Source organism: Pezoporus wallicus, unplaced genomic scaffold (assembly GCF_028554395.1).
Source record: "Pezoporus wallicus isolate ANWC-B61680 ecotype Strahan unplaced genomic scaffold, APGP_CSIRO_Pwel_v1 contig_6899, whole genome shotgun sequence".
NCBI classification, from domain to species: Eukaryota; Metazoa; Chordata; class Aves; order Psittaciformes; family Psittacidae; genus Pezoporus; species Pezoporus wallicus.
Window position 1 is genome coordinate 3,387,157 of NW_026638613.1, and position 19,534 is coordinate 3,406,690.

General features: G+C 41.4%; 1 protein-coding gene across 1 annotated transcript in view; it reads right to left on the reverse strand.

The window, feature by feature from the left end:
* The window catches only part of LOC130600356 (multiple epidermal growth factor-like domains protein 6), a 204,263-nt gene that overhangs the window by 47,297 nt on the left and 137,432 nt on the right, over positions 1-19,534 (reverse strand). Inside the window, exons 7-13 of the mRNA XM_057411612.1 lie at positions 15,847-15,972; positions 11,717-11,839; positions 8,975-9,097; positions 5,972-6,109; positions 3,779-3,901; positions 3,066-3,188; positions 1,949-2,107 (exon numbers count right to left, since the gene is read on the reverse strand). Coding sequence (XP_057267595.1) covers positions 1,949-2,107; positions 3,066-3,188; positions 3,779-3,901; positions 5,972-6,109; positions 8,975-9,097; positions 11,717-11,839; positions 15,847-15,972 — 915 coding nt within the window. The remainder of the gene's footprint in view (positions 1-1,948; positions 2,108-3,065; positions 3,189-3,778; positions 3,902-5,971; positions 6,110-8,974; positions 9,098-11,716; positions 11,840-15,846; positions 15,973-19,534) is intronic.

A 19,534-nucleotide genomic window follows, 5' to 3' on the forward strand; every position in this document is an offset into this window, starting at 1 on the left:
AAACAATGCATAATAGACATTTATCCCTACCTTTTTCTTCACGGATATGAAAAAAGGGTTAGTTTATATGGGAAACCTTATGTGAAAATGCATTTCTCCCTCACCTTCCCCAACCTCTTTTTTTCCCTTACGCCCACAGACACCTGCACCCTCATGATCTTTCCTTGTGAGGTCTATTGAGAAAGGCACAGAAAATAAATGTTACTTGCTGCTAAAATACCTTGGTGTCATTAAGATCCTATCCACATGGTCAGTTTACTGCCTCTGAGGCTTTATGGCTTTGGCTGGAAGCATTTTGGAAAGGGATTTAGAACAACACCTGAAAGCGAGGTGGCAGATTGTTTCAGCTAACAGTAAGTCAGCAGGCTGGTTGCTTCTCGCCAGCAATTTTCCATGTGGGGCCAGATTTCCTTTAGGTCTCAGCACCCAGCTGTTCTTTTCTCTTGTTAGCTCAACAAATGCCGAAGCTTCCAGAGACATTCAGAATCTCAGTGCTCCCACCTGGAACGGGTTGTAAATTCATACTTCAGGAGAATAATACAGATTACCGGTAAAAACATCATGCTTCTACCTTAAGAAGTCATTCAAGTTATAGAAAATATTTAATTACTTTTGCCTGTTTACTGTTAAAGCATGGGGGTTTACAATATAGATAGCAGCACAGAAAGCTGTCTGAAAGTATGAGAAATAAATTAGTATTTGGGAGTTAAAAGTGCTTATTAAACCATTAGAAGTTCCATTTCTCCCTCACCTTTTCCTTCCATCATGTGCTGCAAAGCCTCAGCTTTAGGACAAGTGCAGATGCTCTGCTATGACTGATAACACCTAAATTTATGTGGCTAAATATAAATAAAACATGCAAGAACTGGTCAATAAATATTTGATTCTGGTTTCTAGGCCTGATAATTTTGCCTGTGGTTATCTCATTTATCAGTTTCCCAATTGGTTACCAGTGTTGTTGAGTCCGACTAGATGCTATGTGATTTGGGAGGTCTTAACTGTTTTGTTCATAAAAATAAGTTAATTTTTTTATTAAAGCCAAGACCAATTCCTGATTTTTGCCTGTAGGGCACAGTACTCAGATGAGTAATTAAAGCTCATATAAAAATCACAGGACATATATAACAAAAATAAGAATTTTCTTTCTTCCCTGGTGACCACTGGCACATACTGTACTCATCAGGAAAGCAAGCACAGGGTTTCAACTCATAATACTCTTTAGGTGATGAAGTTTCTACCTTCAGGTGGAAAGACTGAAGTCATGCAAAGCTCAAGTGGGGTGCAAAACAGCTTTTGCACTCACTCCTGTGACTGTGTGGGTTCATGTGCTCTCTTTGCCACCAGTCATGCCAAGCCCTTGGCCAGCCTGAGCATTATGTGGATGTGTCCCAACTTTTTCCAGAGAACATGCCCAAAGCATCAAAAGGGATGTGAATCTCCAGAGGGTTGTTTTTTTCCACAAAAAAGAATGCAAAAATATTAAGCAAAAACCCTCCAGTGATTATAAAAGGGCTTGTTAAAAGGGCACACATGCCCCCAAACCCATTGCAATAACCCATGCAACCCTCTAGCCCTAGGATCTTTCTCTTGTTGCTTCTGAGGCTTTGTGCAGACTACCTGTTTTTCCAAGAAGCCTCCCATCCCCTGCCTGCTATGCTCTCGCTTTTCCCCTGCATCCGTCCCATCACATCCAGCCAGCAGCCATGAGCAGTGAGCCTCCCTGTTCCTCAAACGTGTCCCATTTGGGATGGGACGTGTAGTAACGCCACCTCCCTGATGGCATAGAGGACAGGCAGAAATGATTAAAGCTCATCCCTCCTGACAGGGACCCTCCATCCCTGACAGTATAAGCCCCAGCCAGCCCAGCATAACTCTCACGCAGAATTCTCTTTCTGACACTATTCCCCCAGTTTGCTGTAATGGCTAAAAGTGATGCTTGTTCACTCACCAACCCTGTGCACCAGGGTGAGCTCTTCTCGTGGATCTTCATCCTCGTAGAGGGCACCAAGTGTGTAGTGAAGGAGCTGCGGGGGATCTCTGAACTGCAGCCCTGGAGCCCCGGCAAACCCCACTGCTTCCTCTGCATCCACGTCCTCCCCACCTAGGGCTGACACACACACATGCCATCAGGAACTTGCCCTGACTCTTCCTTACAGCTTTTTAATTTATTGGGTTTTTTTTTAATTTTTATTATGCTGGTACATTTTCCACCTACACCACTGTGCAGTCTGCACAGCTGATTCGTTTTCTCATCTGTATGTACAAACAGAGTTTCTGCTATCCAAAAAAAGAGAAATGGGAGAAATGGGAGGGAAGCAGGGCAGGAGAAGAAATCCTTCCCTTTCCTTTCTTCTGGAAATAAACTCTGGTCATGGAAAGTCCAAAAAAAGAAATTAAATGAGGATTTTAATTTTCCTCACTAGAAGTCTGAGATTATTTTTAGTTAATGAAGGTCATTACTTTGGCTCATTTTGGAGATGACATATATAGAGTGAGTCTGGCTGTCCAATTTATCTTCAGAAAACCTAAAATTTGATCCTTAAAAGTGATGGGAAATCATTTGGCTTTCTTTTTGGAGCTAGTTAAAATATCAAACTCTGCCTAAGGTTTAACAGGTGCTGAAGGTGGTTGTAAAACTAAGTTGCTAGGCTAAATTCTGTACTGGTTACGCTGGCAGAAATCCAGAATCACACCACTGACTTTAGTGGAAAACTTGCTATAGTTTATAAAAGCACAATTGGACTACCTTTTTTTTCCACAGGATGTTAAACCTCACCAAAAGGTGCAAGAAAACTGTCAAAATAGTATTCATTTCAAGAACGTGAGGTTTAGGTTTTCCAGCATATCCAGGGGATTTAAGCACTCATCTCCCATTATCTCTGGCAAAACCCATTACTTGAGGAATAACTTGGGATCATGCAACTTGGCGTTGTATGTAGCTCTACCCTGGCCACATTCAGAGATGGATCCCAAAATCCCAGAACCTGTGAAAATCCCAGTTCTGAATTCACATTTTAGATCAGTGGGAAATACTTAATGGCCTCCAGTACGTAAAAATAACTTACCAATGCAGGACCATCTGTTAACACCAAGCCTGTAACCCTCCTTACACGCACATTCATATGACCCCAGAAGATTAACACAGAAATGGTCACAGTTGCCATTATTAAGATGACATTCATCCACATCTATTAAAAATAGATAAAAATGCTGATTAGGTACAAGTCCTTCTCTTTGGAGAGCACACTCTCTGCCCGGCTGCATCTGAAAAATTATTCTGCACATATGAAAACCTGAATTTTTAGTATTTTGGGGGGGGGGGGGGTGTGTGTCTGCTTCTCACTAGAATTTGAGCTATTAAAACATTTCAGGACAACATGGATTATTTCATTTATATTTTTGTCTCAAGTGAAAATAGCTGCTTTAAGCTGTTAAGCTCAGTTGATCCTCTGGTTATTTTGAAGGCTTTCCTTTTGTAGAAGTAGTCTTTAACACATATCAACATACAGTGTCCATGGAGAGAGGAGGAAAAGTTCCTCTTTGCTGGCTTGTTTCCCACAGCCCCACTTCTCCATGCTGGATCCTGGGTTATTACTGTATTCTAGTCTCACAAAGTGGAAATTACACGTTTGCAAAATCTTATCAGCAAAGCTCGCATACGGTCACTGATTCTCTTATTAGAGAAATGTCCACACAGCTCTGTGATGAGCTTTGACAGCATTTCTTCTATCTACTGCTGTGCTTAGTTAGACTGAGCCACTGGTATCAAGGGACTCACCGTCGCAGGCACAGCCATCGGCATTTGGCTGGAACCCCGCTTTGCAGGCACACTCATAGCCACCTGCATAGTTGATGCAGAATTGGGAGCAGCAGGACTCTCCGGTCTTGCACTCGTCCAGCTCTGCAAGAAAGAAGCAACTTGTTCAGCCCTTAGGCACAGTCTGAGCTGTTCCACCAGTCTGGCTCAGTTGCTATTGTGCTTTTCAGCACATGCCTTTCTATGTCTTCCACTCCCTTCACCCACATAAAACACTGAATCTGACAGCAGCTCTCTTCTACTTTCTCCCACAGTAGCCAATACCCTTTATGTCCAAGGAGAGGCACCTTTTCTTCAAGTCTTAGCTTCCATGAGGTGATTTACAAAACAAACAATGATTATGTCTCACCAGCCCACAAATACCATCTATTTAACAGTAATCTACATTTAACCATTTGTACTTTTTTTACATTCAACTTTATTCAAAACAAACTGGTAGCGAAACAGAGCTCTGATCCAACAAAGCATTTGCTGGACATCAGCAGCTTACTAGGTGCACTTGCAGTTTTTGATAACTAATTGCCCATTGCCTTATCTTGCCCTGTGTCCATCTGGAAATTGGTATAATTGACACTGCTATTCCGGTGATTAGACAGGAGAATCGAGCTGTTATCTTTCCACTGCAGGCTCTCAGGTGATGCCAGCCCTTGCAGCCTGCTGAGCAGGTCAGTGGCCATTCAAGGGCCACCTTGTCAATGCTGAGTCTGCAAAATGCATTTGATGAGCAGCCGCAGATGGGAAAGGTCAGTGTCTCAATTAACCTTGGAAGAAGTACCAACATTATTAGGAAACACCGACAGGAGAAAGAGGAGGAAGAAAATGTAATTAATCAATTGAGGTGAAGAGGTCAGCATGAAAATGATAAATGCAGGTTATTTGAACACAAGAGTGTTTTCCAGAAATGCTGCAAGCTGAGTTCCTCTGCAGTACATCAGACAATGCCTTGCTCTGGGGTCTAGCAACAGGCCCTTGTCTGTGCAGGAATGTGAAGTGTGCATCCAACAAAAAGGAGATTTTTGCTGTTAAGAGTAGCTTTTCATGTCCTCAGCCTTGCCAAATCCTTCCCCTGTGCTCTCACTTCCCTCCTGGACGCACCCAGTGTTAACTGCTTCCCTCTGAAATCCTCATCAGCAGGTCACTGAGCTGGGGCACAGGCAGGAGGCTGCTCTGCCTCCTCTCATCCGTACACAAACAAGACTGCATAAACCATCCTACCCCTGCAAGGCTCTGTGCCCAAATCTGCCTCCCTGACCTGCTTTTTAAGCTCCAGCACAGGTCAGCCTTGTAGACCTCAGTGCTTCCCTCTTCCCTCCTCTCTCCTGCACTTGGCCTTTTTTGTTGCAAGGCTCTTCTTGTCTGTAATGCCTGTCACATTAACCAGTGCTCTCACTCTCTACCTCTCCTCACATCTTACTATACTGCTGTGTGGTACCTGCTCTGGTTTTTTCCTCCCTTTCTTCTTGGCTATTCTTTAAAATTTTAATGGCATAGTGACAGCAAGCCTAAAGCGGAACACGATACAGTTTGCACAGCAAAAGGAGTAAACAAACAAAAAAATTGAAAATCACATTGTAAAATTGTTTAAAACGTGAATGAATTTTTAAGCTCTTTTCTTGAAATGAAAACAAATCTAACTATTGCTTTCACTTCCTAAGTGAGACTTCTCACAGTCAGAGGTGCAATCTCATCGCTGAGCCAGTCTGACAGAAATACAGCAACTTCCACAACACAAAGTGGGGTTTGCACATGAAGCACTTCAGAATAGCAATGCTACCTCTCCCAGCCAGAGGTGACCTCTTCCCGGCCGCCAGCTGACGAAGGGAAGGCAAAAAAGTCAGACAAGTGATGTTTGAGCTGCACACAATGAGATACGGCCACAGCAACTGGCAATGCACCAAACTGTCATCTTCCATTTGGGAGGCAGAACTCCTTCCCCATGTTAATTAATACTCCCAGCAAACATGCAGAGTGAGGCAAGCTGGAGCCGTGGCTTGGAAGCACCTGAGGATGGTATTAATTAAAACTTGTAGAAGAAAGGAAGGAGATGGGAAGGCATTTCCTTGAGTGACAGCTCTCCTGCAGGCTGCCCTTGCCGAGAGACCTGCCGTGTCTCCTCCCTCCTCCCACAGGAACACTGTATTTGTCATGAATTACCTGCACATGTTTTGCCATCAAAATCGAGGTGATAGCCATCGTCACAGGAGCAGCGTGGCCCCTCAGTCGTGTGTTCGCAGTGGTGAGAGCAGCCACCGTTGTTTTCCTGGCAGCTATCGACAATTTCCATTTCGATGCCTTGCAGAGAAATAAATCAAAATGATGTTAAAAAGCAAGCACAGGGGGAGTCACTGGAGAATAAGCTTTCTGTAAAAAAGTATACATAAGCTGACTGCTGTAGCAGGAAATATAAACTGAACTCCCACTCACACCACAGAGAAGCATGTTTTGGAGCCACTGAACTCTGGGTATTTGTCTCCTTGTGTCATAACAGTGTATGCTCTTGACTTGGGTAATGCGAAGCTGTCCACCGTTCCAGCAGTCTGCCTGCTACAGGAGCCCTCAGGTTTCCTGAGATTTATGCTTGCTTTGAATGCAATAGCAAGTTCTGCCCTTGCCTCAAAGGAGGAAAGGAACCATCTGAAGAACCCAGGTGGTCCATCTCAACCCAGACTGCTTGTGCTTTCCAATAAGGAACTTTTAGTGTCGTATGCAAATGGCAAAGAGTTGGGTTCTGAAACATCCACCAAACACAAATGTCTTAAAACTTTAACAGCAGAGTGCTGTGTGACACCAAACCACAAGATGGCAAGTCTGACACCTAACCACAAAGCAGAAGATTCCACAGGTTTTGACTGTTGGATCTAAGGTTAAATATAAGGAAGAAGTTCTTTACTTTGAGGGTGGTGAGGCACTGGAATGGGTTGCCCAAGGAAGCTGTGAATGCTCCATCCCTGGCAGTGTTCAAGGCCAGGCTGGATGGAGTCTTGGGTGACATGGCTTAGTGTGAGGCGTCCCTGCCCATGGCAGGGGGGTTTGAACCTGATGATCTTAAGGTCGTTTCCAGCCCTAACTATTCTATGATTCTATGTCCCTTCAACAGGGCACACAGCAATTTCCCTGCTGGGACTTTGCCCGTAATTAAGACAGTGTGGTGGCATGACGCCGTTGCCACCCCTCTTCACCCTGATGGACCATCCCCATCCTTCTGCACTGGGTTGTGCTGGACAGTCCTCACAACTGGCCAGGTCCAGTAGAAGTCCTCAGATAGAAAAGGGAACATCTGGCCACCTCATTCCTACCCAGGTACTTCATTGGATGATTTCTTCGGGATGAAAGCAAATTGTAAGCTCAGTTCTAAATTTTCTCCGAAGTTTCTCTGAAGTTTCTCCGAACTCTCCAGAGTGTCTCATTACAGAACTATGTAGAGAGGAATTAATTTCCCATAATATGCAGGAGAACTGAGAAACACCCTCCTTAAAGGAGCCACCATGCTTCCAGAAACAGTCCAGCTCAGAGCTGAGGCCATCAGATTTGGTGCAGAAGGATGGGATTTCCCCACTGCTGTGGCTCAGGGACACATCTGTGTTGGAGGTTCTGCTCCTACGCTTTTTGTGCCCTCAGGGAGCAATCCACCTGCCGAAATGCAAGTCTAGCTGGAAGAGGATATAAATTAGGAGAATATATATTGAAGGCTACATCCTGTGTATAGTATGATTATTTGCAGCAGGGAGAAGAAACCTAGTCTCCTGTCCTGTGTGTCAAGCTGGGATTTAGGAAACCCAGCAATCAAATGCAGAATCTGACTTCATATACTGTCTTCATCATTTACTTTGTCTCAGTTCTTCATCAGTAAAAATAGAATAATAGCTCTTCCCCCTGACACTGGGGAAATGAAAGAATAAACAAAGATTATAAATTTCTCAAGCACTGGGATAACCCAGATCATGAATAGATGCAGAATGTTTTTATTTTTATTTGCTTTAAATATTGTACATAAGGCACAGAGAATCACCATCGCCTGAGATTTGCAGGACATGGAGAAAATACATTATCAGAAAAATCACAATAAAATCTAAGTGGTCTAAAGCACTTTTTTTTTTTATCCCAAGATAACAGATCATTTCATATCTATATATTAATTGCATTTCCTCTGCCACTGCACTATTCACAGTTCCCCCCATAACCTATGAAATAATTCTCCAGGATATCTCTCACATAATTTTTTTTTGTTTTTAATGTATGTTAATGCCTTGAAACTGAATTTCATCCCCAATAAGTATTTCTTACACACACATTCTTAAAGAAAGCATACATTCTCTGGCATGCAGCATATTTTCCTAAGGAAATTCTGCTGAAAGCTCTTGCACAGTATTATTACATTGAATGGTCTTTGCCCACCTCTTTCCTAAAACAGGTCATTCTTTTGTCTGCATTCCAGTGAGCTTATGTTAGGTCCATAATAACACAAACTTTTCCACATCATCTCCTTTATTTATCTAAATTTGCCCTCAAGGACAGCCTAGGGATCACCTATCAACTAATAGTGCTGGAAATCAGTCCCCTCCTCAAGAAAAGCGGTGTTGATTAAGAAACCCTGCTGGCAAGAGATAAGCATGTGAGGGAAGACAACAGAGCTCAGCATCATTTTAGTTTGGGAAATTTCAGTTGTTCAAATATTTTTTGCATCCTAAACCTTGCTTTTTTCCTTTTTTTTTTTTTTAAGGCATCTACTTAATAGTGTCAATAATCTCAGAAGAAACATAAGTAAATTTAGAGAGATAAAGACAGGAGTAGAATATTACATTTCTTTCTTGCCTCAGATGTGGCATATAATAAAATTGGGAGGAGGAGGGCAGGAATGAATGTATTTCACAGAAGAGCAATATTTTAGTAGTTCTACACAGAATTCACCAGTCTCTGAAGATAAACCAACATGGCTATTTGCTCTTTGAAATGCAGTAATTAAGGTCTGTGAACACAGGCTTAGGAATATCAACCTGCAAAACCAGCAGTGGCAGAAGATGAAGAAAATAGTATTAAGCTTGAGCTTTTGCATACATTTATGTTGCTGTGAGTGCTAATCCAACTGAATTAAAAATGAAGTATAGCAGTTTGCAGATAAGAATGCCTGAAATGCATAACTGCAAAAGTGTCACTTACGGTAGCACTGCTTTCCATCAGCCCCCAGCTCGAAGCCTGGATTACAGACACAGGTGAAGGATCCCAGACTGTTCACACAACGATGAGCACACCTGGCTCTTCCTTCTGCACACTCATCAATGTCTATGAAGCGTAGAGAAAGGCAAAGACATTCATTTGGATATTAAAGTAAAAAATAGTATTTTTCTACATGCACATGGCTGAAAAGCACATCGTGATGTTAGTCTACAAATGACAGCATCTGATGAATCCAGGAACAGTGAATTCAACATTGCTCTACAAAATAACCTTTTCTTCTGAACACCATTGACCTTGAACCATTCAGTGTGAATATTTACAATACCAAGCATTATATTTACAGAATCAGTCAAAGCAACTTATTATTCCTGTAAAGAAAGCAATGGCCAAATAAGTCACATGAAGAATTCAGAAGAAATTCCTACCTCCCACTACCCTAAAATTATCACTAAGTCTTCAAAACTGCTACATTTAAATTAATGGAACAGGAAATAGCTGAATGTCAAATGATTTGGATTGAATAGTGGCTGGGTTTCAGCAGGTACAATGGAGACAGATCTCGGTCACATCCCTGAATCATGCTTCTACAGAAGTCATCTACTCTAACCAGCAGAGTTTCACCACACCTCACCACACCTATAAGTAAAGAAAAAAGGTGAGGAACTGTGGATGGAGAGACCGTTGTTCGCCCAGCCCTCTCTTAACGCTGTCAAAGCCCTTCTCAGCTTTATACTCACTAGTTTGTATTTTGGAATTAAATGCGACCAGAGGCATCCATTTTCCTAAAATCTCAGTGGGGCATAAAACTACTCATAAAGAATAATTATTGGGGAAAAAAAAAAAAGAAAAGAAAAAAGGCAAAGCAAAAACTTACACTAAACGCTGCTGCTGTGGAGCACAGCTGCAGACAACATTAACCTCTGTGCAAAGACTGACATTATCTTGCACACAGCAAACCCATAACCCACCTCCTGTTCCTTCTCTTGTTCTGACATTTTGCTTCCAAAATACAGATTATTCATTGCACCGATCCTGGGTCAGTGTCTCACACAGAGGAGAGAACAGTCTGGTGTGCAGCTCCTCACCTTTTGCCACAGCAAACCACTTTCTAACAGGTTTTATTTTTTTCTTCGCATATGCTGTAACCAGTGCCATAGTCATGGCCCCTTGTACTTGAACACAAGCAGCTTTACAAATGCAATCAGCCTACTTGCAAAAAGAGGCCTCAGGCAGTGCAAACACCACACACCGACTCATGAAAATTTCAGGATAAATGACAGCTTCTCTGAAGCAGCCATGTGAGTATAGCTGCTGTTTAGACTAAAGTGGGCTCTCTCTCCTTTTTCTGTAATTGTCATTTTGCAAGTAGACTATGTTGGCAAATTCTGTATATGTGCTTTTCTCTTTTTCTGCTTTTTCAAATAGAAAGAAGTTGGAAAACTGAAACAGCCACCAATCTCTACGTTTCTTCCTATCTTTTAAATACAGCTAATAGCTAAAGTATGACACTTTAGTTGCTCTCTGTCTCCTTCTAGCTCATCTTCCAGAGAGCCAAATACTAGCTTGAATTTTGCAAAAGATATTGAATAATTTCTGGAAGAAAAAAAAAAAATAATTGCATATCCATAGTAAGACATGATGCCTAGCAATTCAAAAGACTGTTGTCATGAAGGTGGGAAGAAAATTTGTTCCAATATGTGACACTGGAAGTTTCCTAGTGTGTTAGTTTATACATAAATTAATGGAATTGTCAATGTGTATCTTAGATAAAATGAATAACATGCTGACCCTAGTATTAAACCCACTGCTGTTTCCATCTATTAATCGTCAGTGAAGTGTCTACACTGCTTTAAAATACACTGCTTTTTCAGTAACCTTACTTATGAGTAATCGCAGTAAGAGAGGATAGTCACTGAGCTGTGCAATGTTACTCACAGAATAGCTTAGAGACAACTGAGTAAAATAATCAAGGTAGGAAGTATTTTGCAAAGCACCCAGCACCACACAAGACAACAATATGAACACTGGCAAAATCTTGACCAGGTTTTCAAAAGGAGGAGCTCATAACTGGTGTCCAAATACATACCCTGACAAGGCTGTTAAAAATCTGTGCACCATGAAGTCCACAATTGCTTTTTCCTTCAAAAAACTGATAATCTAGCTTCCAAGTATCATATTGAAAGAAAAGCAGGTATTCTGATAGGTAATTGCCCCACATTTCAGCTCAAAAATGCTTTAGATCCTTTTGAAAATCTCAGACTAAATACAGGACTTTGGAATTCAACTCTTTAAACACCTTTCTTTGGAAATCTTACACTTCATAATTTTCCTTAACAGTAGTTTGTCTATTAATATGGAAACAGTTCTCCAGCTAAAAAGCCCTTTGAATTCTAAATAGGTTTTTAGTGACCTGGTTCAGAGTTAACTTGAACCAATTTTCCAGGAGCTGTATCTGGGGCATTATTTTAAAGGGACCCTACAAGAATGACATTACAGTATCTACAAATCCAATTGCTAGAAAGCATGGTTTAAGAGATCACAGAGTAATTTTCATTAATAAAATGGTTCTTCAATAGTATTGTGTGATGTCAATATCACAGAAAGAAACAGCATTTCAAAATGCAGACATATATTTGTATAATATATTCTTTTCCATTCAAAGCCCAGCAAACCAGAGTGCGTATTAGTATCTTTCTTCCCAATAAATAGTCCATAGTTTCTTACCTAAACAGGACGTTTTGTCTGCAGAAAGATAATACCCTGCATGACACTCGCACTTTGCAGTTCCTCTCTCATTTTGACAGATTTGTGAACATCCTCCATTCCCAGTTGTGCAGAGGTCTATCACTGAAACCAATTAGAACATACTGTCAACTTAAAGGTCATGGTTTTGTCTGAAAATGATCTTACCTGCCACTGTTATAACTAACAACAAAGATTACTGTAGCTGCAAGAGATTAGACTGGAAAAGAAATATTTGACAGAATTTGGTGTACAGTAGAGCCATTGTTTTTCTGAACACTGTTTTCTCTGTTGCTGGACAGCATTTTTCAAGAGCAGCAACAATGCTTTGCACAGTGGGAAGCTGGGCTTGTATTACACCTTGAAAGTAGGATAAGATAAGTACATTTTATTCTTATTTTGCTGTAACTGAGCAGATTTCAGTAGTTGTCCTAAACAATAGCAATTAGCATTCCAATATGTGTGAACCCATAAACACATACAGCTGTGGAGTTTGCCACAGAACAGTGTGTATTTAAAAGTCTCTAGAGGAAATAAATGCTGGAGAGCCACAAAAGACCTCCTTCAGTCTAAAAACATGTCATTCCTGTTATACATCAAGATTTTCTTCCTTTTCTTGAACAAAAACATACCATCTCAAGGATAAGCCACTCTTAAGTGGCAAGTACTTAGCAACACATTTATAAAGTGCTTATAGAAGTCTCCACCTCAGAGATTTCATTGTGCTTCATGGGTTTATTTCTGGAATACATACCTGCTGGAAACAACTCTGATGTATCTGCCCAAATAAAGACTTTGCACACAGTAGAAGAGACCTAACTGGGACTATTTGGACAGGTCTAATTCGGGTTAAGAGCCAGAGTTTTCATACCAAAATCTGATATTCTGCAGAAGGTTGAGGTTTCAGTTTGGAGTACTAGTTATGCTAACACACTGGTGATTAACATCACATAGATAAATTTGGAGGACACCTTTGAAAATGTGTCCTCTGGAGTTCTGCTTAGCTTCAAATAAAGCTTTTCAAAAGTCAGAATTCAAGCTCTAATTCAGTTTTAGCATTTTACTAATTATTCTCTGATTTGAGACATTTGACCAGTATTTCTCACTCGCCTCCAACCTGAAAACTCCTTCACCAGCCAACTCAAGCTCTGTACAAGCCAACTTTTATCAAGGCATGAGGAAGAAAGTTAACATCAGTACAAAGCACTGGCAGTGCTGTCAGGGTTTCAGTAACCCTGGGAAAGGGTTGAAGCTGTTCTCATTTTTCATTTTTTCATTTTCTTTTTCATTTTTCCAATTTTCACTTTTCTGTGTAGTGAGTGGCATTTTCAGCCATCATTTGGCAAAGAAGAATATTCCCCCAGAACACCTTTAAATTCCCTTGTTTAACCTCTGCCATCTCAAGAACATAACAATTCAAGTTTGCAGACTGAGTTTGCCTTAAGAGTATTAAGAATAAATAAAAAAATCACTGTTAAGTATGTAGAACTGAAATTTTCTGTTGGATTTTCACCACAATAGGTTGCAAATATTTTTCCAAGGGACAGCAGCACTTCATTTTATGTAACACCTTCAACACTGACAGCTTGGATCTACAGTTTGACAATTTGTGGTTTACAAAAGATTCAGCATCAAGAAAGAACTCGTTCCTCACTGATATAAAATACTGAGTTATTTGCTGATTTTTTTCTATTTGGTTAAACTAAACAAAATTACTAGCAAACAGCATCTGTTAAACCTGCATATTATAATGGTTTTCAGAGCATCTAAAGCTTTAATTTGAGAATGATTATTGCACCAGAGTAAACTTGTAATACTGTGTGACATGACAACAAACAAACAACAAATTATAGGGTAGATGTTAGCACAACACAGTAATCTGAATAAAGATAGCAGCCTTGGAAGTCCTTAGACAAGGTAAAAGATCGTAAAGGAAAGATCTTCAGGACATAAAGCAACCACTGATTGACTTGTTTTCCACTGACATATCTGTTCCTTCCTGTTATAGGCAGGTTTCAGGAAAAACTAAAAATAACTCATTTGGCTCTTATTGACTTAACAACTTTAGTAGATAACAGACTGCATCATACAAAACTCTATTCCAAGCTGTTAAACACTATGGCAAAAAATTTAATGGAATGGTTAATTTCCTAGATGTTCTAGATCAGTCTGCCTCTATGCTGAAAGCTGCACTACCCTGCTAGGCTTGGATGTTTCTGTGTGGCCTTTCAGGGCTATGGGGTGCAGTATTAACTCCAAAGCAGTCAGCAGGGATGACTCCACACATGCAGCACAGCTACACCTGCTGCAGTAAATACCCTCATGACACTAGTTTCTCCAGCACTGTGCAAACCAGTGCCTACAGCAGCCATCCTTTCTGCTTGGAAAGTAAAATCAGCAAAGCTCACCTCCTCCCACCTTTTCTACTTACAACATCTCTAACTGCCAAGCCAACTGTATTCATGGCCACTTTATGCTCATTTATTCCTGTAAAAATCTTGTCCATCAGTTTAACTATCATTTTTCTTTCCCAGGTGTTTATTTGCTAAGGTATTTATGGCAGAAAGCATCCTACTCAATATTCATTTTGCCAGCTGAGCTCCCCTTGTGAGACAGATTCTCCTTCCTCTAAGGACAGTTGTCATCCCAGCGAGGGCTGCACTATTATATGTTGATTTATACCATTCTGAACACAGGTAACCAGGTAGAGACGTGAACTCCAGACAAGGTCTCACCTGCAGACAAAGCTGACCTTGCCCCTTAGCCGCTGTTCAGTAGTTACTGGCTGGTGATGAACTGCTGCCTTTGGTGGGTGTCTGACCTCATTAGCTTCATGATGTGAGGAAGCCAATGGCCACAGCTGCGTGTGTGGTGGCAGAACCTCACCAACTAGGGGAATGAACCTGCTTGTTTTGCTGCTGAGCTGAACCAGTCACTAACAGCTGAGATAGAGCTTTAAGTGGCACATGGAAGTTTGAACAGCTCCATGACCATCCAAGTGACCCAACCAGGCATCGCCACACTCAGACCCTGCCAATCCAACCTCTGTCCCAACACACCACCATAAAAAAAAACACTGAAAAGTTTTATGCAGGGGTCTGCATGCCCAGCTGGCTTGGCCAAGGACAACTTAAGTGCCAGAGGCACAGAGGAATCACAAGAGGTTTGGAAATAGGCTGGAGAACAGTGGAAGAAGGTCTCAGATGCCCTTTCCCCTACCCAAAACTCCCCTTGTCTGACTCTTTCTGGCAATCTTGGGGACAAAGCGCAGCCACCCCATGAAAGATGGAGAGGTGAGCTGGTTGTGGGTGCCCTGTAGAGGGAAGGACTTGGGGAGGCCAAAACTGAAGGCCAAGTGCTCAGAACACACAGTGTGAGTTGGAACCAAGCTGAACAGCAAGATTTACTTACACTTTATACACAGCATATGAAAGCTCCAAGCAGAAAAGAAGTCATATGGAAACGGTTTTGTGACAGGAATTTTAGTGCAGTATATCCACATATTTGGCCCTATCTTACTCTGGCATATTCAAGGGTACTATGTGTATGCACCTATGTTGGGGAAGGGGAGGAGTTGCCTTAAAAACTGATGAATACGTGTGAGAACCCCCCCTCCCCAAATAATCAAACGCAAAGGTAGCATTTCTGTTCTGCTTGTGAGAGTGTTTGCTTAGAATCCTGAAGGGGAGAAGAAATTAATCAGACTATGATTAGGAGAGACATAAACCAAAACCAGATAAAGAAAAGTTTATGTAGAATAAAACACATTATGGAATTATGTAGAATAAAACACAGGCCAACTTGATAAACAACTTGATGAGTAATAAGATGTTAGAATTACAACATGATTAAGTTCCTAACCTATGTCATCATCGTCAGTGTGCAACAAAGAGCAAGTGGTCTATGAGGCCAAAATCTTGTTCAAAATTGTGAATCAATGTGAACTTCACACCTCAAATGCGCCATTTTAAAATTCTGTTAATAAGCAATTCCTGGAGCTGCTTTTGGCAAGCAGGGTGAAATATGAATGAACACAGCCACCCGAAACACTATCCTGGGGTCTTTTTAATTGCCTTTAATGTGTGTCTCCAGGCAGGTAGTGCAGGACTTACCTTCACAGGATCTGGCATCCTTCTTTAGCTGGTAGCCTGGCTGGCACTGGCACTTATAGCGGTCTTCACTGAGCTGAACACAATCCTGCTCACAGCCCCCCTTGTTAACACTGCAGGAATTGATGGCTGGAGCCAAGGAAGCATTGAAGGAACACATGTCAACAACCCAAGAAACTTACTTCCTATTTTAAATGCATAAATGACAGTAAAAATACACAAACATCACCAAACAGCTTTCATAAATGCACCTGTCCCCATCGCCTGCGTGATTGCCCTCCCTTGCATTCAGGGTGCTTGCTTGACACAGTGTTCCATGTCAGCGAAAGCTGTGAATCCAGTGAGAGGCAGGTGAGATCCAAGAGCTGTAATGCTGACTGAAGTACAGCCACCCTTTGATCTGACAGCAGCAAAGCACTTGAGATTCCACTGAGGTAAGGAGGGAAAAAAGAAGTCCCTACTGGTATTTGCCCATTGTTGTTTTGTTGTTTGGTGGTTTTTTCTTTCCTGTCCCTGCTGTCATTTATTTAAAAAAAACACATATATACAAAACCTGTCTTTTAGTTTGATTTCCTCAGCCTCATGCATAGGAAGCTGCAAATAACAGGAGTCACAAGCTCCACAGGACAGAGTTAGAAAGTAAACCACAAGTAACAAGAGGGTCTTTAGTACATCTCTAAAGATGCTGCTTCCTTTACCCAAGCAAATTAATATTCTTTTTTGTTCAACTTATATCTCTGGCTTCTAGAGAAACATTTCTCCTCCTGCCAAAATACGTTATCACACACCCACACCTATTCGCACACTGCATATAAAAATAAGAGCGATCGACTGAACCTGTTGTTCAGCTGTACATATGTAAGTGTGAGTGTGTGCAGGACTGCGTCTGTATGTATTTTAACATCAGTGGATGTATTACGTTCTCAATGAATAGCTGGAAAGATTATTTGATTCTTCATGAAAGGCATCAAACTCCAGACCCAATGAAGTCAGCAAAGAGCTTTGATATTTATTTTAGGAATATTCATATTAATTCATTTATATGTAATAGACATTAAGAAAACATTAGCCACAAAAGCTGCTGTAGGAAGCAAAGTGTGTGTTAAAAATACCCAAAGAAAAGCAAATTTTTACATTATCATGGATGCACACATAGCAGCAGCCAGGAGATACCTTGCTGCACACTGGACCTGACCCTGGCTTCTGATCTTCACCTGTGTCTGCAAACCTCCCACCCAGTTGAAAGCAGCTTGGTTTCTACATGGAAGACAGCAGACTTAATACACTGAGCTTCCTGCTTGCTGCACATTTGTTTCCAAAGACCTGTTTTTCAGCAAGAATATTCAAATGAGATGAAAATATTTCAGAAGATGAAAATGGCCTTAAATCAGCTCCAAGTGATGGAATATACATCTCAGTTTTTAGAAGTGCATTTTCTCCCTCCTTTTCTGGTGGGCATAAGCCAATTTGGATGTAAGGGGAAATAAGCAGCAACCTGCCATACTGAGGATTTTGGAGGCTTCGAAGCCAGAAGGTGATGGGTGTAAACTCCTGCACAGAGAGTTTGCACTGAGGGGGCTGTGCTGCCTGGCCCAGCATGGGACTCTGCTGGCAGCTGTGGAGGGAGGGATTACTACTCCAGAGCAGCCACAGCCAGGTTTCATGCCTGCTGCCAAGGCATCGCGTGTGCTACGTGAGAGGAGGTGCCAGACTGAATGAGAAGAGCCACTGGGGAAGTAACAGGATGAATTGTGCTTGTGCTGTCTGATGCCAGCAATGCATCTTTGATCAGAAAAATGAGAGACTCGGCATATCATGAATGTAATCCCATCTCCTGTAAAGGGGCTTGTGGCTAGAGGTCTGAGCACATGGAGTTCAGGCAGAAATACCGTATGCCCTCCTGCAAAGATTTACTCTTGAAGTTTAGTAGAAAACTCACCCTGCCGTCAAGTCCAGAGAAATATACATTTTCCAACTCATTTATTTTTATAATAATGGTCATATTTTCACAGAAAACCCAACTATGAAGCCAGAGCTAGATGCATACACAGCAACCACGGGGTTAGAATATGCAGTCTCTTCAAGCCTGTGTTTTCCATCACCTTCAATCCAACCTTATCAATTACAAAAAAAACTCCAGACATACTGTGCTTTTACTGATGTGGAAAAACATAAGTTATAGATTTATAGCAATATCTTGTCACTTCCTGTTAAAAGCCTTAGTGTGCAAAAGTCTCTGTAAAAACCCACATCTCAACAGCTTTTCTACATAAGGCAGACACCAAAGATAACAGCTGGAACCAGAGATGAATGGGGGTCTGAAAACTCTGTTCTGCTTTCACTTCTAGGATTTTAAACAAGAACAAATTTCAGTGAAGACAATGAATTTACATCAGTCTAAAACCACAGCCCAATACTACAATAAACATGTATTCCCTCTGAGTTTCTGCCTTCCAGACACCAGTCAGCTAAACGTTATTGAAATTAAATTTATTGCGTTAACATAATCAAGGCACTAAAAACAAGGCAAAAAAACCCAGACAATGTAACCTCTGGCTATTTTAATTACCTAATTTGTAGTGAACATTCAGTCTGGCACATGTATCTAAAAGTGAATTCAATATTGAGCAAAATTGTGGGACCAAAAAGCTAAGGAAGAAAAGGTGCATAGAAAAAGATGGGATTCTGGCATGCCACATAGTATCAGAGATCATCAAAGGATTCAAGATGACAGTAATTTACTTTCACATACTACTTATCACTGAACAAGGCAACCCATTTTAGAGGTTGTTTGCCTTAGAGTATGGGCAGAAGTTTCTAATGAGAGCAGGCGGAATGAAAAACAACAAACTTCAAACCATGTATTTTGAGGCTCATACAAGCAGTGGAGGTGTGGACCACCAGCTGTTAGTGAGGATCCCAAACATACTGTGATGACATCGTAAGAGGACTGGACACTGGGAAGAGTTTGACAGAAGCTCAGTAATCTTCCATGCAATTACACAAGAAAGCTTATCCCAGGTTTTTGACTCAGATGTAGGCTGAATATCTCACAAGAAGATAGACCCGCTTCCTTATGTATGAGAACCATCCAAAATCTGCTTTCCCTCAAGTGATTTTGGCACTTTTGCTCCCAGAAACATAGGGTTGCCAAGAAGAAAAAGACAATGTGGAAGGAATGAATATAACAGAAGTCTGGGTTGGGTTCATCTGAAAAGTCTGTCTGCGGGGATGTTTGTTTCTTATTTCTGCAGCTGAGGTAATCACCTTCCATAAACAGTTCGTTTCCAGAATGTAGTTCCTTTTCATTTTTAGTATGTGGCAGAGATCTTTACATCTTCTAAAGTATCCACAGAAGAAATATAATTGCTAATGCAAGCCCGATTTGAAACACTAGATGTTCTGCTTAGCTGGGCTAGGTCAGAATGCCAATACCTAAAGGGGGTCTACAAGAAAGCTGCAGAGGGACTTTTTACAACGGCCTGTAGGGATGAGACAAGGCGGAATGACTTTGAAAGAGGGGAGATTTAGATAAGATATTAGGAGGAAGTTCTTTACTGTGAGGGTGGTGAGGCACTGGCACAGGTTGCCCAGAGAAGCTGTGGCTGCCCTGTCCCTGGCAGTGTTCAAGGCCAGGTTGGATGGGGCTTAGAGCAACCTCATTTAGTGGTAGGTGTCCCCATGGCAGGGG